General features: G+C 44.1%; 1 protein-coding gene across 2 annotated transcripts in view; it reads right to left on the reverse strand.

Moving 5' to 3' along the window:
* ALDH1L2 (aldehyde dehydrogenase 1 family member L2) overlaps positions 1–16,746 on the reverse strand; it is a 31,112-nt gene extending 14,366 nt beyond the window's left edge. Inside the window, exons 1-11 of one of the 2 annotated variants that reach the window (XM_080971678.1) lie at positions 16,505–16,746; positions 13,316–13,460; positions 10,823–11,057; positions 10,314–10,479; positions 8,692–8,793; positions 5,222–5,311; positions 4,347–4,481; positions 3,792–3,917; positions 2,731–2,822; positions 1,909–2,056; positions 969–1,088 (exon numbers count right to left, since the gene is read on the reverse strand). In XM_080971678.1, coding sequence (XP_080827804.1) covers positions 969–1,088; positions 1,909–2,056; positions 2,731–2,822; positions 3,792–3,917; positions 4,347–4,481; positions 5,222–5,311; positions 8,692–8,793; positions 10,314–10,479; positions 10,823–11,057; positions 13,316–13,460; positions 16,505–16,555 — 1,410 coding nt within the window. In that variant the 5' untranslated portion in view covers positions 16,556–16,746. The remainder of the gene's footprint in view (positions 1–968; positions 1,089–1,908; positions 2,057–2,730; positions 2,823–3,791; positions 3,918–4,346; positions 4,482–5,221; positions 5,312–8,691; positions 8,794–10,313; positions 10,480–10,822; positions 11,058–13,315; positions 13,461–16,504) is intronic. The other variant, XM_080971679.1, reaches the window with a different exon arrangement.
* Positions 16,747–16,820: the final 74 nt, after the last annotated feature.

Raw genomic sequence — 16,820 nt, forward strand, 5'->3', positions numbered from 1 at the left:
CTTCCACCTGGCAGCATTGCTGCTGGGGGAGCCTAGTGGAAAACCCTGTAAAAGGGATGTTCCAAGGGTGGGGCGCAGGCAAGGCTGAGTCACCCCAGGATCCGCTGGACCCCAAGTCAGTCTCAACAGTCATCTCAAGCTGGTGTTGGACCCAATCACTGTGCCAGCCTAGAACTGTCACAGGTAATCATCTATAATATGGCACCATGTACGAGGACAAAATTTGGCCCAACAAATGGATCTTCTCTACCTTGTGCCCCCTCGGCTCAGCGCCCTGTGCAGGGGAACTGCCCGCACCACCCTAAATCCAGCGCTGCAGGGATCAGGCCCTGTGATCCTTCTGCTCTTGATAGTGGGGCTCAGACCAATGGCTTTAAGATGTAAGAAAGGAGATTCCGACTAAACATCAGGAAGAACTTTCTGACGGTAAGAACTGTTCAACAGTGAAACGGACTCCCTCAGAAGGTGGGGGAATCTCCTTCCTTGGGGGTTTGTAAGCAGTGATTGGATGGCCATCTGCCTTGGATGCATTAGTTGAGATTCCTGCATTGCAGGGGGTTGGACTAGATGACACTTGAGGGCCCTTCCAACTCTACAATTCTATGATTACATCATTCTGTAAAGCCCCACTGGCAAGGAGATGGGAGTTTGCCTTGCACTCTAACATACTACACTACAGCAGGGAAGAGAAGGGATGAAGAATCACTCCATCAGTGCGGCTGAGAGATGAACAACTTTTGGCACCTCCTAATTTAGAGCTTTTCTGTCCCAGCTGGCCATACAACTTGTAGACATTGTGACCAGTGGCAGTGTGTTATTGGCTTTTCAATTCAGATTCTCAAACAGGTTGCTCTGGCACAATGGAAGGGATTCCTTGTATAGTATTTACTACATTTTTAAAGAGTTCTGCGCAACCCAGATGCGAAGAACTCAGAGAAAGACAATGTGGACACTAAGGGTTAACTCACAGATCCATCGGTTGGATTTATAGAGTCGTATGTTCCCCCGTCTTCAGCATTCACAAACTGCCCATTAATAAAACACTGATATGGCATCTTCACAGTCATACGGTTGACATCTTTTGAAACCTAACGGCAAAACAAAAATCACAAGCTTCAATTTGTCCTCTGAACTAGCATGTGTGAACTATGACCAATGAACTTCCTGCAGAAAACATTAAGCACAACAAACATATATTTTGAACGGTTCCAGTTTGTTTGTAGCCCATATTAGGATCCAAATGAGATCCCATTGATGAGTGTGTGGGATTTAATCTTCAGTTTACTTTCAGACAAGTTATCTATATGTCAGGTGATTTGATTCTAACAGCTACAGTTGTACCTTGGATCCTGAACGCCTTGCGAGTTAAATGTTTTGGCTCCCGAATGCCGCAGACCTGGAAGCGATTGTTCCAGTTTGTGAACGTTCTTTGAAATCCGAACATCCAATGTGGCTTCTGCAGCTTCCAATTGGCTGCAGGAGCTTCCTGCAGCCAATTGGAAGCCATGCCTTGGTTTCCGATTGTTTTGGAAGTCGAATGGACTCCATTCGACTTCCAAGGTATGACTGTACTAGAATAAATATTACTATCCTGGTGTCTTCCAATTGGGACTGATGGGAATTATAGTCCAAAAGCACAGCACACTATGTCAAACTATGGCTCAGCTCACAGCAGCAGCAGCAGCCGGACTCAACAAAGAGCAGAGTGGGTGCAATTTCCTCTCGGAGAGCCTACATATTTCTACATTTGCTTGACTTAGTGTTACATGCAAACTGGGCCAATGTATGCCCAGGGATGCACTATGTTCTACAGAGGGTCCTTGCAATGTAAAATTTCTCCCTTACTACACACCTTGTCAATTTACTAGTGTAATGAAAGAAAATGGGGGGAAAAAATAAGCTACTAACATAATCAATTACTAATTCTTCCTCCTTGCCTTCTCCCCTGTGCTTTCTGACAACCATTTGGATGAACTCTCCAAACTTGGGCGCCATATAGACATCTTCATTCTGTAGCTCAAGTTCACCACATTTTTGCTTAATCTCTTCAATCATCCTTGGGAGACAAAGAAATCAAACAAGTGAAAGTTGACCAAAACAGTGAAATCAATAGAAAACTGAATGGGATGATCGCATGTGGCTGCTTTCATTTCTCTCTCCCTGCCTCTTTTGCACTGACTGCATCATGAGTCATTTGAGTCTTCATCTTTCAAATGGCATTTTGGAGCCACACTGTTTTAAATTGGAGACATCAGAGCTGGCAGCCTGGAGGTGTACCTCAGCAGAGGTGCAAGAGTGGATTCAGGCTATGTTCAAGCAACTTAGCTTACACTGAGTGACAAAGTGCTCAAAGTGAGGAGTTAGGCTAGAGGTAGTAGTAATATAAGGCTAGATGGGACCCTATTAATTCCCAAGATCACTCGATCCCTTCCTGGCCTTCAAGCTGGGACTGGTGTTATAGTGGTTCTACAATGCAGCAAATATCAAGCCAAAACGTCTGTCTGCTTGCAATATGACCAGAGCCATGCCAGGACATTTTATTGCCTGAGGTGAAAAATGGAACAGTGCCCTTTCTTCCACAATTCCATGCACAGAAGCTGACCAGACTGGCAGCTGCATCTTACCTTCAACACTACTGACACCTGAGGGAAGTGACAGGCTAGCTTTAGAAGATTAGGCTCTTCTTCCAGCATGTCTGAATTGAGACCTTACAGGAGGAGGTTGGCTTACCTAACAACATCCATAGAAGAAGCTCCAGATTTAAAGAAGTCCGTGGTATCCTCAATTACAGCCACGTTGCTCAAAATTCCCTTCCAAATGGACTGCAAGATATGGAAAATGTGTGACACAACGATACAAACAAATCCATCTACCAATGAAGCAAGTTGGTTTACATATCATGCATTGTAGAAACTAACATCTTTGAACTGGTCCCCACTATGGACTTCCCAACTAGCCTGCAATGTTAAGCCAAAGCCCTGAGGTCCAGCTCTGAGGACCTTCTGGCGGTTCCCTCCCTGCGAGGTTACAGGGAACCAGTCCGAGGGCCTTCTCGTTAGTGGTGCCCACCCTGTGGAATGCCTTCCCATCAGATGTCGAGGAAATAAACAACTATCTTACTTTTGGAAAACATCTGGGCAGCTCTGTTTAGGGAAGTTTTTAATGTTTGATGTTTTATCGTGCTTTTAATATTCTGTTAGAAGCCGTCCAGAGTGGCTGGGAAGGACCGACCAGATGGGCAGGGTATAAGTAAGAAATTATTATTATTATTACCCGCTTATTATTATTGGCTATTGCATATAGTTTCATTGGATCTCATGTTGTCAGCTGCCCTACGATCCTTCCGAGAGGAAGGCCTAGATATACATTTGATGAATGAATGATATGCATCCTCATGGCCACCCCTCTCTAGTTTTTGAAGTTCCCACACCACTTGTGGTTCTGCTTGGAATAGCCTGAACATGGAACCTGTCAGGGGCTGGCAGGGCTTTAAGGAATTTGTGGCAGAGGCAGCCCCCCCCCCCCAGGCTGATCCAGAGGAAGGAGCCAGTGATTTATGGAGTTTTGTGCCACCTCCGACTCTACAATTCTGTGATTCTATGATTATTGTTCACTGAGTTCAAATAGACTTACTCCCAGGTAAGTGTGTGGAACCTTATTTATTACTTATAGCACACTAAAATGTTCTATGCTTTGTAGAAAGGCTAAAAAACACAGTGTGTGCCTCCAGGTTTATAAGCCCACTGCACGCATTCATCGATTTTCTTTCTCAAAACACAGAAATTGTTTACCTTGATATTTTCTGCCATCTGTTTCTCTTCTTCAGTAAGTTCTATGGCAGACAGCTTATCAGCGGAGAAGTATTTAGATGCTGGTATCATTCTTCCATCTTCAAACTGTAGATTTCTTACCAGCAACTAAAGAAAAAGAAACAAATACAAAAAGAAGCTAGTGGTGTAAAAAACCCCAAAAAACTGTAATAAACAAAGCCCCCATTCTAAGCTTTTATAATTATTAACAACAGCAATACCATTTTTTTTTAACCCACCCTCAGCCAGCAGGTTCCATTTAAAAATCCAATACTAAGAATAGTTAAAACAAATCAAATCCACAGAAATTGGGAGACACATATCTCAGGTGTCACAGGGCAGGGTAAAGATGTGAATCTTCAGAATCCTAGAATCACAGTGCCATCACAAAGTCAGTCTTGTTTTGAATGGCATAATATTCACATTGGAATCATGTGATGTTATCTTATTCTGGTCCAAACTCTATGATTCTATGATCACTTAGAATTGCAGTTCATTCTTATGTCCAAACCCCAAGACTGCTTCTGAAATGCTTACCATCTTTCCATCATTGCCAAACAGAACCAGCCCATTCTCCGTTACAAGACCAGGTTTTGCAGCACCTTTTATTGCCAGTTCTTCACCCAGAGGTGGTGAACCATGAAGTAATGATGACCCATAGAAAGTAACCATCTGTTTTTTAATATATAAAAAAAATTATTATTTTTTACAAAAAGGAAAAAAAATCAGCAAACAGTGGGCAGCAATGCTTGGATTTTACACAACTGGCCAAGTTGGATAGAACCAATCTATTTGGTCTTGTCTTTCAGTGGTAGTTTATGGGGAAATTCCTGTTGTAAACTATATTGTGCAAGAGGAATATTTGGGCGCCAATTATAAGTGCATCTAAATCATGGATGAGGAACTTGTGGTCCTCCAGATGTTGTTGGATTGCAACTCCAGCAGCTTCAGCAATAATGGACAATGGCCCTCAGTGTTGAGAGGTGTGTTCCAACAACATCTGGAGGGCCACAGGTTCCCCTCCCTGATCTAAATGAAAGTCCTTGGCAAAAGTATGATTCAAGAGATAAAAGCAAAAGAGTATTATTTCTTTGTCATTAATATATTTTACATTAGAAGCACCTACTGGCTATGTTACCAAGGCTGGATATAGACACATCAAAGAAATGTTTCAGTTGAAAGCATTGTAAATTTAAACAAGGAAAACAGAAAACAGGACTCCACATTGCCACAATGTTCTGTTGCACATACAACGCATATAAATCGCTTTTATATACCAGTCTAGCTGAGTCCTAAATCATTATTCTTTCAGCAGTCATGTACCGATCCTCATTCTTGATAAGACCTTGATCTATACTCATTTGGTTATCAAAAGGCAACAGAATATGCTTGTTGTAATGTACATTGTTTACCTTGTCATCAATCATTGCCCAAGCTCCAGGTACTTTATCATGCCCTCGGATCCAGTTGTGCAAAGCTGCAGCTGATTGATCCCAAGAAATCTAGGAAACCAAAATGCGCAAGTTACTTGTTCCTACTTACATACCATATCATACTGTTAAGCCATTCCAAATAAAAAAATTCCTTCCAGTAGCACCTTAGTGACCAGCTAAGTTTGTTATTGGTATGAGCTTTCGTGTGCATGCACACTTCTTCAGATACACACAAAATGTATCTTCAGATACACACGAAAGCTCATACCAATAGCAAACTTAGTTAGTCTCTAAGGTGCTACTGGAAGGAATTTTTTATTTTGTTTCGACTACTGCAGACCAACACAGCTACCTACCTATATCTAAGCCATTCCCAATATTGGTTAATTGGTCAAGGGCTGTGTTTGGACTTCATGATAAACTATGGCTTACTGTGACAGGAGTCCCTACCTCTCTTCCTCCAGTATGTCCACAAGCAGATTGAAAGCTTTCACTTCTATTTTTTTCATATATAAAAAGTGTTTTTTGTTTTTGTTTTTCAAAAAGAACATAAGAACAAAACCCCCTTTATCAAACATTTTCTCTCCCCACGCACCCCCATCCCCTGATCACAGAACCCTATGGGGAAATGTTTTTCCAAAGTTTCAAATGTGAGTCTTGTGATGTTCTGTTGAGTACCGTATGTGATGAAAGGATACGACGTTTCTATAAAATTGTCCTCCTCTCCTTTTCCAGCTAAGGCTTTAACTTCCTTGGTCAGTTGTTTTCCCCCCTGAAAGTGCTATGGTCCAAACTTTTTGTTTCCATTGTGACATCTGCCAAATGTTCAAAGGATTTCCAGTTTGGGGCAACAAGTTGTTGAGCTGCTACTAACAGAAGAGGAATCAATTCTTTGTATCTCAGACTGACATTTTCATTTTTAAATATTGCTAACAATACTAAAGTTGGGGTACAAGTAACACTTTGTTTGAGGATCAAACTTATTTCCTCAACAGCATTCTTCCAAAATGGTTGTAATTTGTAATGCCCACCACATATGTATAGTGATTCTAACCTCTTTACACCCTCTCCAGCAAAGAGGAGAGATAGCTTTGTTAATATGACTACACCTCAAAGGCGTTAAATGCCACTTGTGTGAGAGCTTTTTCACTTCTGTTTTTGATTGACTACAGTTCAGTCTTATGCTTAGAACGAGGAACATCTGTTGAAACACATCAACTTCATAGCTCCTGGTTTTAAGTTGACTTGTGTCAAACAAATCATAGTTAAGGCTAACCACAGTTTATTGGGTTTGGACCATATGAGAAGCTGCCAGTTAATTAAAAAAAATAGAACCGAAGAGCTTCTGATTTATTCCTTGCGGTTGCACTGCAGGAAGAAAGAGAAAAGGGAAGCAAATGAGCTCAAGGTTCATCTAGGCTCTTTCCCCTCATGCTAAACCATGTTTGATCATGACATCTGATTGTGACAATGGCTGCAGAGCTGGGAATAATAACAAGCAACATAATATGATGCAGAGAAAGTGAATGCAGCAGAATATTCATTTAATCCTCGTGCAATGAGGCAAAATACTTTTCAGATGTTACTAAGAGTGCTATTTTGTGAGATAGATTGCAACAGTTGTAAAAAACAGGTAAAGAGAGAATCTTCTGTCTCAATGTACTGGCAATGTCCTTATGTAGATAGCATTGCAATATGGTAAGGAACGAACCTTAGCCTAAAATCCTGTAGGACTGCACTGTTAGTCAAGAGGTCTACTTCTGTACAAGTTAAGATTTGCTTGTCTTTTTCTTCTGTTACCTAGTCCATCCAAAAAAAAAGGCTTACTTGGTATAAATAAGTAAAGGAAACCAGAGGTGGCTGATCTGTGGCACTCCAGCTGTTGCTGAACTATAACTTCTGCCATCCTTGACGGCTGGTCATGGTTCCTGGGCCTGATACAAGTTGTAGCTCAACAACATCTGGAGAGCCACATGTTAACCTGTTCTAAGGAACTGACATGAATTTAGTTTTTTGTGTGTGGTGGTCTTTAATAGTTCATCTGTAACCGCTTATATTCTTGCAAGCAGTGTGTTATGATCCTTGCATTAATAATGACACAGAAACCTTTTTTCCCAGGATAGATATTCCATAGAAAAGTAAAACTGGTGATTTATTTTTATTTTTTTAATAGGCTGAGTTAAAGGGAAGAACAGCTGTTCCATATAAATTGATCTCTCACTGGAGATGCCAGGCAGGTCAGGATGTTTCTAATTATAAATGTCTTCTGTGGAGGCATGTTGCACTTTCTTGGAATTCATTCACGAAAGAGGGTGAGGAGGTTAGCTGTCTTATGACAGTCATAACATAGGCCTACTACAATTAAAAATCAAATCTGGATCGAAAAAGATAAATCATGGATTAATGGACATTTCCTGTTAAAAGCAATTGGGACTGAATTCGAACAGCAGTAAAGTTCCTTGTTGACATTAATCTGGGGGATTTGGGATGAAGTCCGCACAGTCAGCACAGCAATAAATGTGTGGGTAGAATAAAGTTATAGTCTAGTTATAATGTTGTTGGACTCCAACTCCCATCAGCCCTAGCCTGCATGGCCAATGGTCAGGGATGATGGGAGTTGTAGTCTACCTGCAGATGTTGGTTACTACCATTTAATAGTTCTTTCAATGAATAAATTAGTTATGGAAAGAGGAACATTCTGAGTGTTTATGAAATGTATGTAGAAAATGTCAAATTTGGCTCTTGTTGGAGGAAACCAGCACAGAGGAAGATCCAGAAAATTCTTCTAGTTTTTCAAGTAATAGCTTATAAATTTCTTACATAACATGGTGTTTTAGTTTAAATTGCACATTGATTTGTGCTCACCAGTACGTGAGGTGTTCCAATTCATTTCGTAAATTAATACATTCAGTAAATAAATACATTCTACAGGGATGAACATTAGTGGCAAACTTACAACTGACACTTTTGTCTTTTGTCATTGGCTGCATTTAATATAATGCCAAACCACGGTTTAGTGTGAAGTGAATAGGCCTGAGCTCCACCAGGGCTTGTGCAATCCCTGCTATCCCCTTCTCCTGCGTGTCTGAGGAAGAGGAGTTTGGAAGCTTTACCTTTTGCTTTTAGTTAATCACAGTCTGTCATTTTGTCTGAATGGGGAACTTTATTTTACACTAACTATGCTCAGTTTAAATGAACCAGCTTTACAAACCGCAGATTCAAGTTATATTGTTTTGAAACTAATCATAGTTAATGATTCCCAGTTTGGACAAAGCTGACAAACTAAAGCAAAAGCTCCCAACTCCTTGCTTTAAGAGGAGAGGGAAATTGCAGAATCCCATTCATGTTATGCAAAGCTAAACCATGGTTCAGCATCATGGCCAAATACAGCCATTATATCAGAAACCACAGCCACACCTTGGGCCACAGCACACTGTTGCCAACAATACCTCTGCATTTTCTTTCTTCTGAATGCCTTCATAAGTTGCCCCTTCTTCAGGCTGAGTTATATGAGGAGCTTTACCATCAGCAATTAACTGTACAGCTTCTACCTAAACAAAAAACAACACAATTTTGATTGCTCTAGGAATCAAAATGTTGTTTAATCATTTTTACAGCTATTTAAAGGACCAATTCAAGCATGTGTGATAGCTGCTTGAAAATCCTATCGCGGGATCAGCATATCAGTAGCATTTTATTGGTAGTATTTGTTGCCATGTATTGCCTCAGTACATCTGAACTATAGGCACTTCCACACTGTTCTCAGACAGGATTTAATTACATACCAGCAAATTCAGATTGTGTAGTTATAGTTGATTAGGAAGTCTTCCACAAAAACCTGCTTCCGGAGGATTATTATTATTTTTTTGTGATAAAGAAAGTGAATGGAAAGTGTGCGATAGCACTTTCTTTGACACAGCATCTAACGTCCACACAAATAAATTGGAATGAAAGCTCATTAAACAGCCAACACTGCCTAATTTCCATGCAAAAACAAAACCAAACCAGGATGAATTCCCAGTAAATAGGTCTGGAAGTGCCCTATGAAGTTCTAAATTCAACCCTAAATTAACCTTCATTTTATTATATTCAGTTAAATATTCAGTAACTTCCTGGATTATATTCAGTTAAATATTTAGTAACTGTTAGGATATTTCCGTTCCACCTTAAAAGGGAGCAGGCTTTGTGAATCACAGAGTCTGCGCGTTTCCTGTTCACAGGATATTTATGTTTTCTGTTGCTTTCGTTTTTCTCTCTGTGTTGTAGACACTGAAGCAGGCAGTCATGTTTTTCTTTGTTCTGATCAACGCTGAATAAAACTTGTAAATAATGCTCTCCTGAGTGCGACTTCTGCTGTGCATTATCTGCTAACAGAGTGTGCATCGGCTCTAGAATGTGGCAGGCTATTTTCTGGAGCTCATGTCGCTAATTGCTGATACTGTGTGACTACGGGAGATCGATGGATCGTCCGGCAGCCGGCTTGGGGGCCATGATGGACTTTGTCTCCCTGGCAGTATCCCAACAGTAACTTCCTGGATAGGCCTCAGCCCCATGACCATAACAGAAATACAATAATATTGGCCTACTTCACTAGATTATTGAGGTAATGTGTAGTGGTTAGAGTGTCAGAAAAGGACCTGCGAGATGAAGGTTCAAATTCCCACACTGATTGCTTTTATTGTTTATGTAAAGAATCATGCAGAAATTCTGGTTTTAGTATGCTGGCTGTTTGCCGTAATAATAAACATTGACATTGACACTTACCGGGTGACCTCAGGCCAGTCACTGCCTCTCAGCCTAATCTACCTCACAGGGTTGTTATGGGGATTGAATGAGGAGGGGAAGAACCATGTACACCACCTTGAGCTCCTTGGAGAAAAAGGTGGGATATAAATGCAACAAATAATAATATATGTGAAGATTTTTGAGTTGTTAGAAAACTGCTAACTAAATAGCAAGTAGTATTACTACCAAATATCTGTCTGACACTTTGTGCCATATTCTTCTCCAGACCAAAACTCTGATTTTTGAAGTGCCCAACGACATGCCTTTTTAGCTCAGATTGTCTTACCATAGCTTTTATTCCTTCTGGGAAAAGAAACCGATTGTACAGGTCATCAACAGTATCATTTGGGGCAACATCACATTCCCTTTGTAGGAGAATTGGCCCTGTGTCCAGACCATCATCAGCCCAGAAAATGGTGAAGCCAGCCTTCTTATCCCCTTGGATTAAAGTCCTGAATGTAAGCAAAAAGTCAGGTATGAATGAGATCAAAATGTCTTGATAAAGCAATATAATTTCATTATTTGCAGCTATGAGACAGGTGCACAGATTGCCTTGCAAACTTTGGAAGAGTCTTTAAAAAAACCCTGCCATCTTACCTGACCGTAAGCCAGTCTGGCTGAAACTAATGGGCATTGGAGTCCAAGTACATCTGGAAGGCCACCAGTTGCCCTTCCCTGTTCTATAGTGGGTAGATGGCCACTCCTTGCCTGCTCCCTCTTCATCCTTCAGCCTCCCACCCTTGCCACCTTCCATGCAAATGGATGCTCAGCTAGGCTTTTATCAAGCCTACTCACCAGTTGATTGCAGAAGCACCTCTATGACGGGGAAGGATCGATGGATGGTAAATAATGGAACCATGCTTCGGACTGTCAATAACGTCCATGGGAATGAACTGTGTGCAGTACGGAAGGACGTTCAGCTCTGCTCCAACTGATTTGTAGGCTTCGATAACTTCCTCGATTGGCTTGCCCTTAACTCTCCACCTTGGGAACTTAAACACAGGGGTTCCATCCTTTTCTGCAGCTGATGCTGGCAAATAAGGGGGAAAGACCACTTGCAAATATTCTTGGTGACTGAAAAATTGACATAGATAGGTAAAATATGTAAGGACAAAGCAAGCCCCCTTCTCACCCTGCTTTAGCAGTTGGAGCCAGCCAGGTGTAGACCAGGTATGGAGAACCTCCTGGAAGGGCTTCTAATTTGGCCCACAAAGCAGTTTCCCCCAAGCCACCTGACCCATCCCTGACCAGCAGTGAATTCAAGTCCTGCTGGGATTGGCTACACCCTAAAGTTTCCAATTGGGAATTTTATCCACTGACTACCAGTGACTTCAGCCCCACAGGGATGGGCTAGGAACTTTCTTTGCAGCGTAGCTTGAAGTCAAGGCATGATGGAAAAGAAAAATGGGTTACCTGACATCATGGTGCGGCCAGGTGCTCAATAAGTGGGAAGCCCCACCCACTTATCAAAGTGGGGAAAATTAAGGATCCAGGCCACTGGGCTGAAAAGGTTCCTCACTCCTGATCTAGACCATGTATAGGGTGCCTGTGTGTCCTATTTTATGGACAACAGTTCTCTGTTTAACTGACTTTCTTGAAGTTGCCTATCCAGAGTTAGCACTTGGACAGCAAGCTGGGTAGGCACCATCTCAAGATGGTGAGATGGACTGTATTTTTTATTTAATCATAGGAATTATTTCTAAATGTGCATCTATAAGTATAAATTAGCAGGTGTACATATTGTGCAAATTTACATCCACTTTCAGTGATGTGTTTTCTCTTTACTTGAGCAATCCTTGTGAGAGAAGACAGCACATTGTGGGCTGTTGGTGGATGGATGGTGGCTAGCAGATTGAGGTTGAATCCTGACAAGACAGAAGTACTGTTTTGGGGGACAGGAGGCGGGCAGGTGTGGAGGACTCCCTGGTCCTGAATAGGGCAACTGTGTCCCTGAAGGAGCAGGTGCGCAGCCTGGGAGTCATTTTGGACTCACAGCTGTCCATGGAGGCACAGGTCAATTCTGTGTCCAGAGCAGCTGTCTACCAGCTCCATCTGGTACGCAGGCTGAGACCCTACCTGCCTGTGGATGTGGCACATGCTCTAGTTATCTCCTGCTTGGGATACTGCAATGCGCTCTACATGGGGCTATCTTTGAAGTTGACCCGGAAACTGCAACTAATCCAGAATGCGGCAGTTAGACTGGTGACTGGGAGTGGCCACCGAGACCATATAACACCGGTCGTGAAAGACCTATATTGGCTCCCAGTACACTTCCGAGCACAATTCAAAGTGTTGGTGCTGATCTTTAAAGCCCTAAATGGCCTCGGCCCAGTATACCTGAAGGAGCATCTCCACCCCCATCGTTCTGCCCGGACACTGAGGTCCAGCTCCGAGGGCCTTCTGGTGGTTCCCTCCCTGACAGAAGTGAGGTTACAGGGAACCAGGCAGAGGGCCCAGCGGCAAAGCAAGCCGATTGGGTGCCTGGGGTGGGGCCAGCCGGGGCAGGACGCTCCGCGGGGCCTCTGAGTAGTCTGCCTCCTACTCAGCCGCCCTACAGCTGGGGGGATGCAGTGGGCGGACTGTTTGGGCAGCGCGGAGCCTGCGTGTACCAAAGCCACCACGTCTCTCCCAGGAGACATGCGTGGCTCGGTTACGCTGCAGGCCCCGTGGTGAGTGCCGCCCGGCATTTTGTCACCCCCCTCAGTTGTGACACCTGGGTCGGCCCGCCCCACTGCACCCCCTCTTCCTCCGCCCCTGAGAGGGCCTTCTCGGTAGTGGCACCTACACTGTGGAATGCCCTCCAATCAATCAGATGTCAAGGAAATAAACAACTATCTGACTTTTAGAAGACCTTTGAAGGCAGCCCTGTTAAGGGAAGTTTTTAATGTTTGATGTTTTATTGTGCTTTTAATATTCTGTTGGGAGCCGCTCAGAGTGGCTGGGAAAACCGAGCCAGATGGGCAGAGTGTATATATATATATATATATATATATATATATATGTCTTCCTACGGATTCTTCAGATCTTATGATAATACTGGAGTGGTGCAGGAAGGGCTTGATTAGTGCTATAATTTGGCGTCTAAAGATGAAGCCTGGGATTGAATTTGTTCAGCTCAGCACAGGGCAAAACAGCTGTGCGTTTGGTGAAGAAATTGGATGGCTGCTTCACAACAAACCCAACAGCAACACATCTCAGCACACAGAAAGCAAAATGAGCATGGGTCACTGCATTGTTCCTGTTATAAAAAATGATAGTCACACAAAAAAGGTGGAGTACGGTACTTACCCAAAGGGTCAGCCTTTCCATTTTTGTCTGGGACTGTGAACACTCCCACAACTTTGTGGCCTTCCTTTTGCAAGTGCTTGTAGACCTCTTGCCCAAAAAGGCTCTGGCCTATCAAAGCTAGCTTTAGTTTATTTTGGTAATAAGCCTGTCAACAAAAGACCTGAAGAGTTAGCTTGTTCTTCTGTAAATCTTGTATTGCTTCTTACTCAGTTAAGTTGTCCGACAGACAAGGAAAGCAATTCATCATAAGAGGAAATGTGCACATCAAGTGTGCTTGGTCACCTCGTGCAGCGGTAGGCCATCAGCTCACAGAATTCTTTTTGTATAATTTTAACCCTCTGAACTTGATGGATAAGTTTGCACATGACCGTCCCACATCCTATCTAGCAGCTCTTTGGGGGAACATAGGAACATAGGAAGCTGCCTTCTACAGAGTCAGACCATAGAGGCAGATTTAGGGCACCACGACTGGTGCTGCTGCCCTGGGCACCAAGCGGACGGGCGCACTGCAACTCTGACGTAGTGAATTGAGCAGAACGGAAGGTGAGAGGTGGCAGTGGGGGTGATTTCTGACCTTGCACAGGGTGCTGCTGAAATTTGGAAGACCGAAGCCCACCTCTGCAGACCACGGCATTCACCAAGCTCAGTATTATCGAAAGTGAGGGGCTTCGGCTCTCCAGGTTTCAGGCAGGAGTCTCTCTCATACCTCCTGGTAGGGATGGAAGCAGGGGGCCTGGGAAGGCAGATGCTCTACCTCTGAGCTATGGCATTTTCCTTGGATGATTTTCAGTTCCTAGCAATGCATAGCTGGGCACTAAAATAGCTGCTCCAGGAGATATCTCTGTAGCTAATTCCTCATATAAAAAAAGCAACAGGATTCCTTTCTGTTTCTATGGTGGGCTCCTTTTCCAGCAAAGAAACTTCTTGTGGCAACCTAAAGCAAAGCCCCTCCCCATCCATATGCAATGTGCTGTCGTCAGCCATTCGTTCTCATATTTAGCATTGCTGATGCAATCCAAGCTGCTCGGCTTAAGCCTTCTTCCTATAGCAATCCCTTGACACAGTCCCCCCTCTCCATTCAAACTACTGCTGACGCTGCACCAGACAGTGTTGTCAAACACAGTGTACCATCCAGGTTTCTGAAAAGCAGCAGTTAGCTGGCAGAGCCTGCGAATTTCACTGTCGAAACTGGAATGCCTCCCTTACTTGCACACACATTTTTAATGAGGAACTAAAGGGCCCCTTTGAGGGACGCGGGTGGCACTGTGGGTTAAACCACAGAGCCTAAGACTTGCCAATCAGAAGGTCAGCGGTTCGAATCCACACAATGGCGTGAGCTCCCGTTGCTCGGTCCCAGCTCCTGCCCACCTAGCAGTTCGAAAGCACTTAAAACTGCAAGCAGATAAATAGGTACCACTCCGGCGGGAAGGTAAACGGCATTTCCGTGCGCTGCTCTGGTTCGCCAGAAGCGGCTTAGTCCTGCTGGCCACATGACCCGGAAGCTGTACGCCGGCTCCCTCGGCCAATAAAGCAAGATGAGCACCACAACCCCAGAGTCAGACATGACTGGACCTAATGGTCAGGGGTCCCTTTACCTTTAAAGGGCCCCTTTGCCCCCACTACCTGAAATCCAACCACAAGTGCCTTTTAACCATACTTCTAAAATGGACCTTTCAGTGACAACAGCAGATCTCCTGCCTCCAGAAAACAAATGTTGCTATAATGGTGCAGGTGCAGGTATAATTTGGGGTGCTCCATCTGCCTCCCAATTCCAGCACGTGCAGAAACCGCCTACTTGACAGTTGGACCTACTATTGGTCATGTCCACTCAACCCGCCAGAGAATATTGCAATAGTCCACAAATATCCATGGCACTCTTGTAATCACATTCAAACCCAGAAATCACCAAAGCAGCCGCCTTGTCTCTAGGTTTGCAGAAATAGCATACGTGGCTAAGAAACGCATGCCTGGAGTGCCTGGGGTTCCATGCAGGTGAGCAAGCATAGGAGGGATGGAGTGCCTAGAAACCATGCAGATTGCTAGAGGAGGGAAATCCCCTCATCCATGCCCAGAAGAATTGCAGCTCTTCTGCCAGCCCCCAAGAATCTAATTCACTATTAGGGAAGGGCCATAGCTCAGCTGCTTTGCATGCATAAGGTCTCAGGTTCAATCCCCAACATTTCCAGGTAAGGCTAGGAATGTCCTCTGTCTGGAATCCCAGAGAGCGCCTGCCAGTCAGTGTAGCTAGATGGACCAACAATCTGAACTGGTATAAGGCAGCTTCTTGTGTCTTTAGTTATAGGCTGGCAACTTGGAGGAGCTTATCTACAATTCTGGTATAATGTTGGAGACCTGGTTCCTGGAAGACTTGGGTTCCAATCCCTGCTTGGCTGTGAAGCCTGGTGGGTGACCTTGATCTTTCGCTCAGTCCAGTTTACTATGCAGGGTTGTTTTAAAAATTATCCTGTTATAGCTCTGTGAAAGCTGCCTTTAGGGTTTTTTTTGAAGAAGACAGCAGGCGTGACACAATTATAGTCTTTGATGACATAAACGTGCCACCCTTGAGTGAGAACGTTGTATTTCCCTGGGGTTTGGGGGCATAAGATGCAACAACTGCAGTCAAATGCAATTTTGGGAATGAAGACGGGCCCATCAGAAAGGGAAGGGAGCAAGTGCGCACGCGCGCACACACACACACGACTCAAAGCACAACCTTTCCACAAGCAGGCTAACACAACACCAAACTTGTACTGACCATCCCGTTGTGGGGGAGAGGTTCCCCCCCCCCCACACAGGTGAAGATCTTTACCATCCATGGTGCTGATATATTTTTTTAGGGAATAAAAACCTTACCTTTAAGAGCATCCCACACAAGAAGTCACTTTTCACTACTATCACCAGTGCCCAAATTCCTTTGACAAGTTTGTGGGTTTTTTTGGTGTGTGTTTTCAAATTGTCCGTTCACATTATGAAAGGCCCACTGGCCTCCCTTCTCCTCCACTCCAACCCTTTCCCATCTAATTTGCTGCCTTGTGAACCAAAAGGCACCCAAATCCTTGCAAGAACCATCAAAGCACAAGGGACGCCTCTTGGCAAAAAGCCTCTTTCCCTTCCCGGGGGGGTGGAAGAAGGCAGCGACGACAGCATCCTTCCTATCTAGCTCCTGCAGTTCAGTTTATCTATACTCACCGTGGCGGTGGAGGAAAATTTCCTGAGCAAGTGGTTGGCTTTGGAGAGCATCGCTGCGCCTGAGAGAGCCGGTCCAGAATAATTATAATGGAAACAGCCTCAAGAGCGAACCATTTCTTGGCCGGCGGAGAGAGAGAAATGAAATTCTAGGAGATCGCTTGTCCAGCTTTTGGTACCCAGCAAGCAGCGGCAGCAGCGTCTAGTCTGATGCAACCCAAGCAAGCTGCCTTTGGCCGCCGGCCAGCCAGAAGCGAGCTCCGCGGGGGCGCGCAAATGGGAGGCGCGCCAGCAGCTCCGCCGCGCCAGCAGTGGAGAG

The sequence above is a fragment of the Podarcis pityusensis genome (genome assembly GCF_964106645.2).
Source record: "Podarcis pityusensis genome assembly, chromosome: 10".
Taxonomy (NCBI): Eukaryota; Metazoa; Chordata; class Lepidosauria; order Squamata; family Lacertidae; genus Podarcis; species Podarcis pityusensis.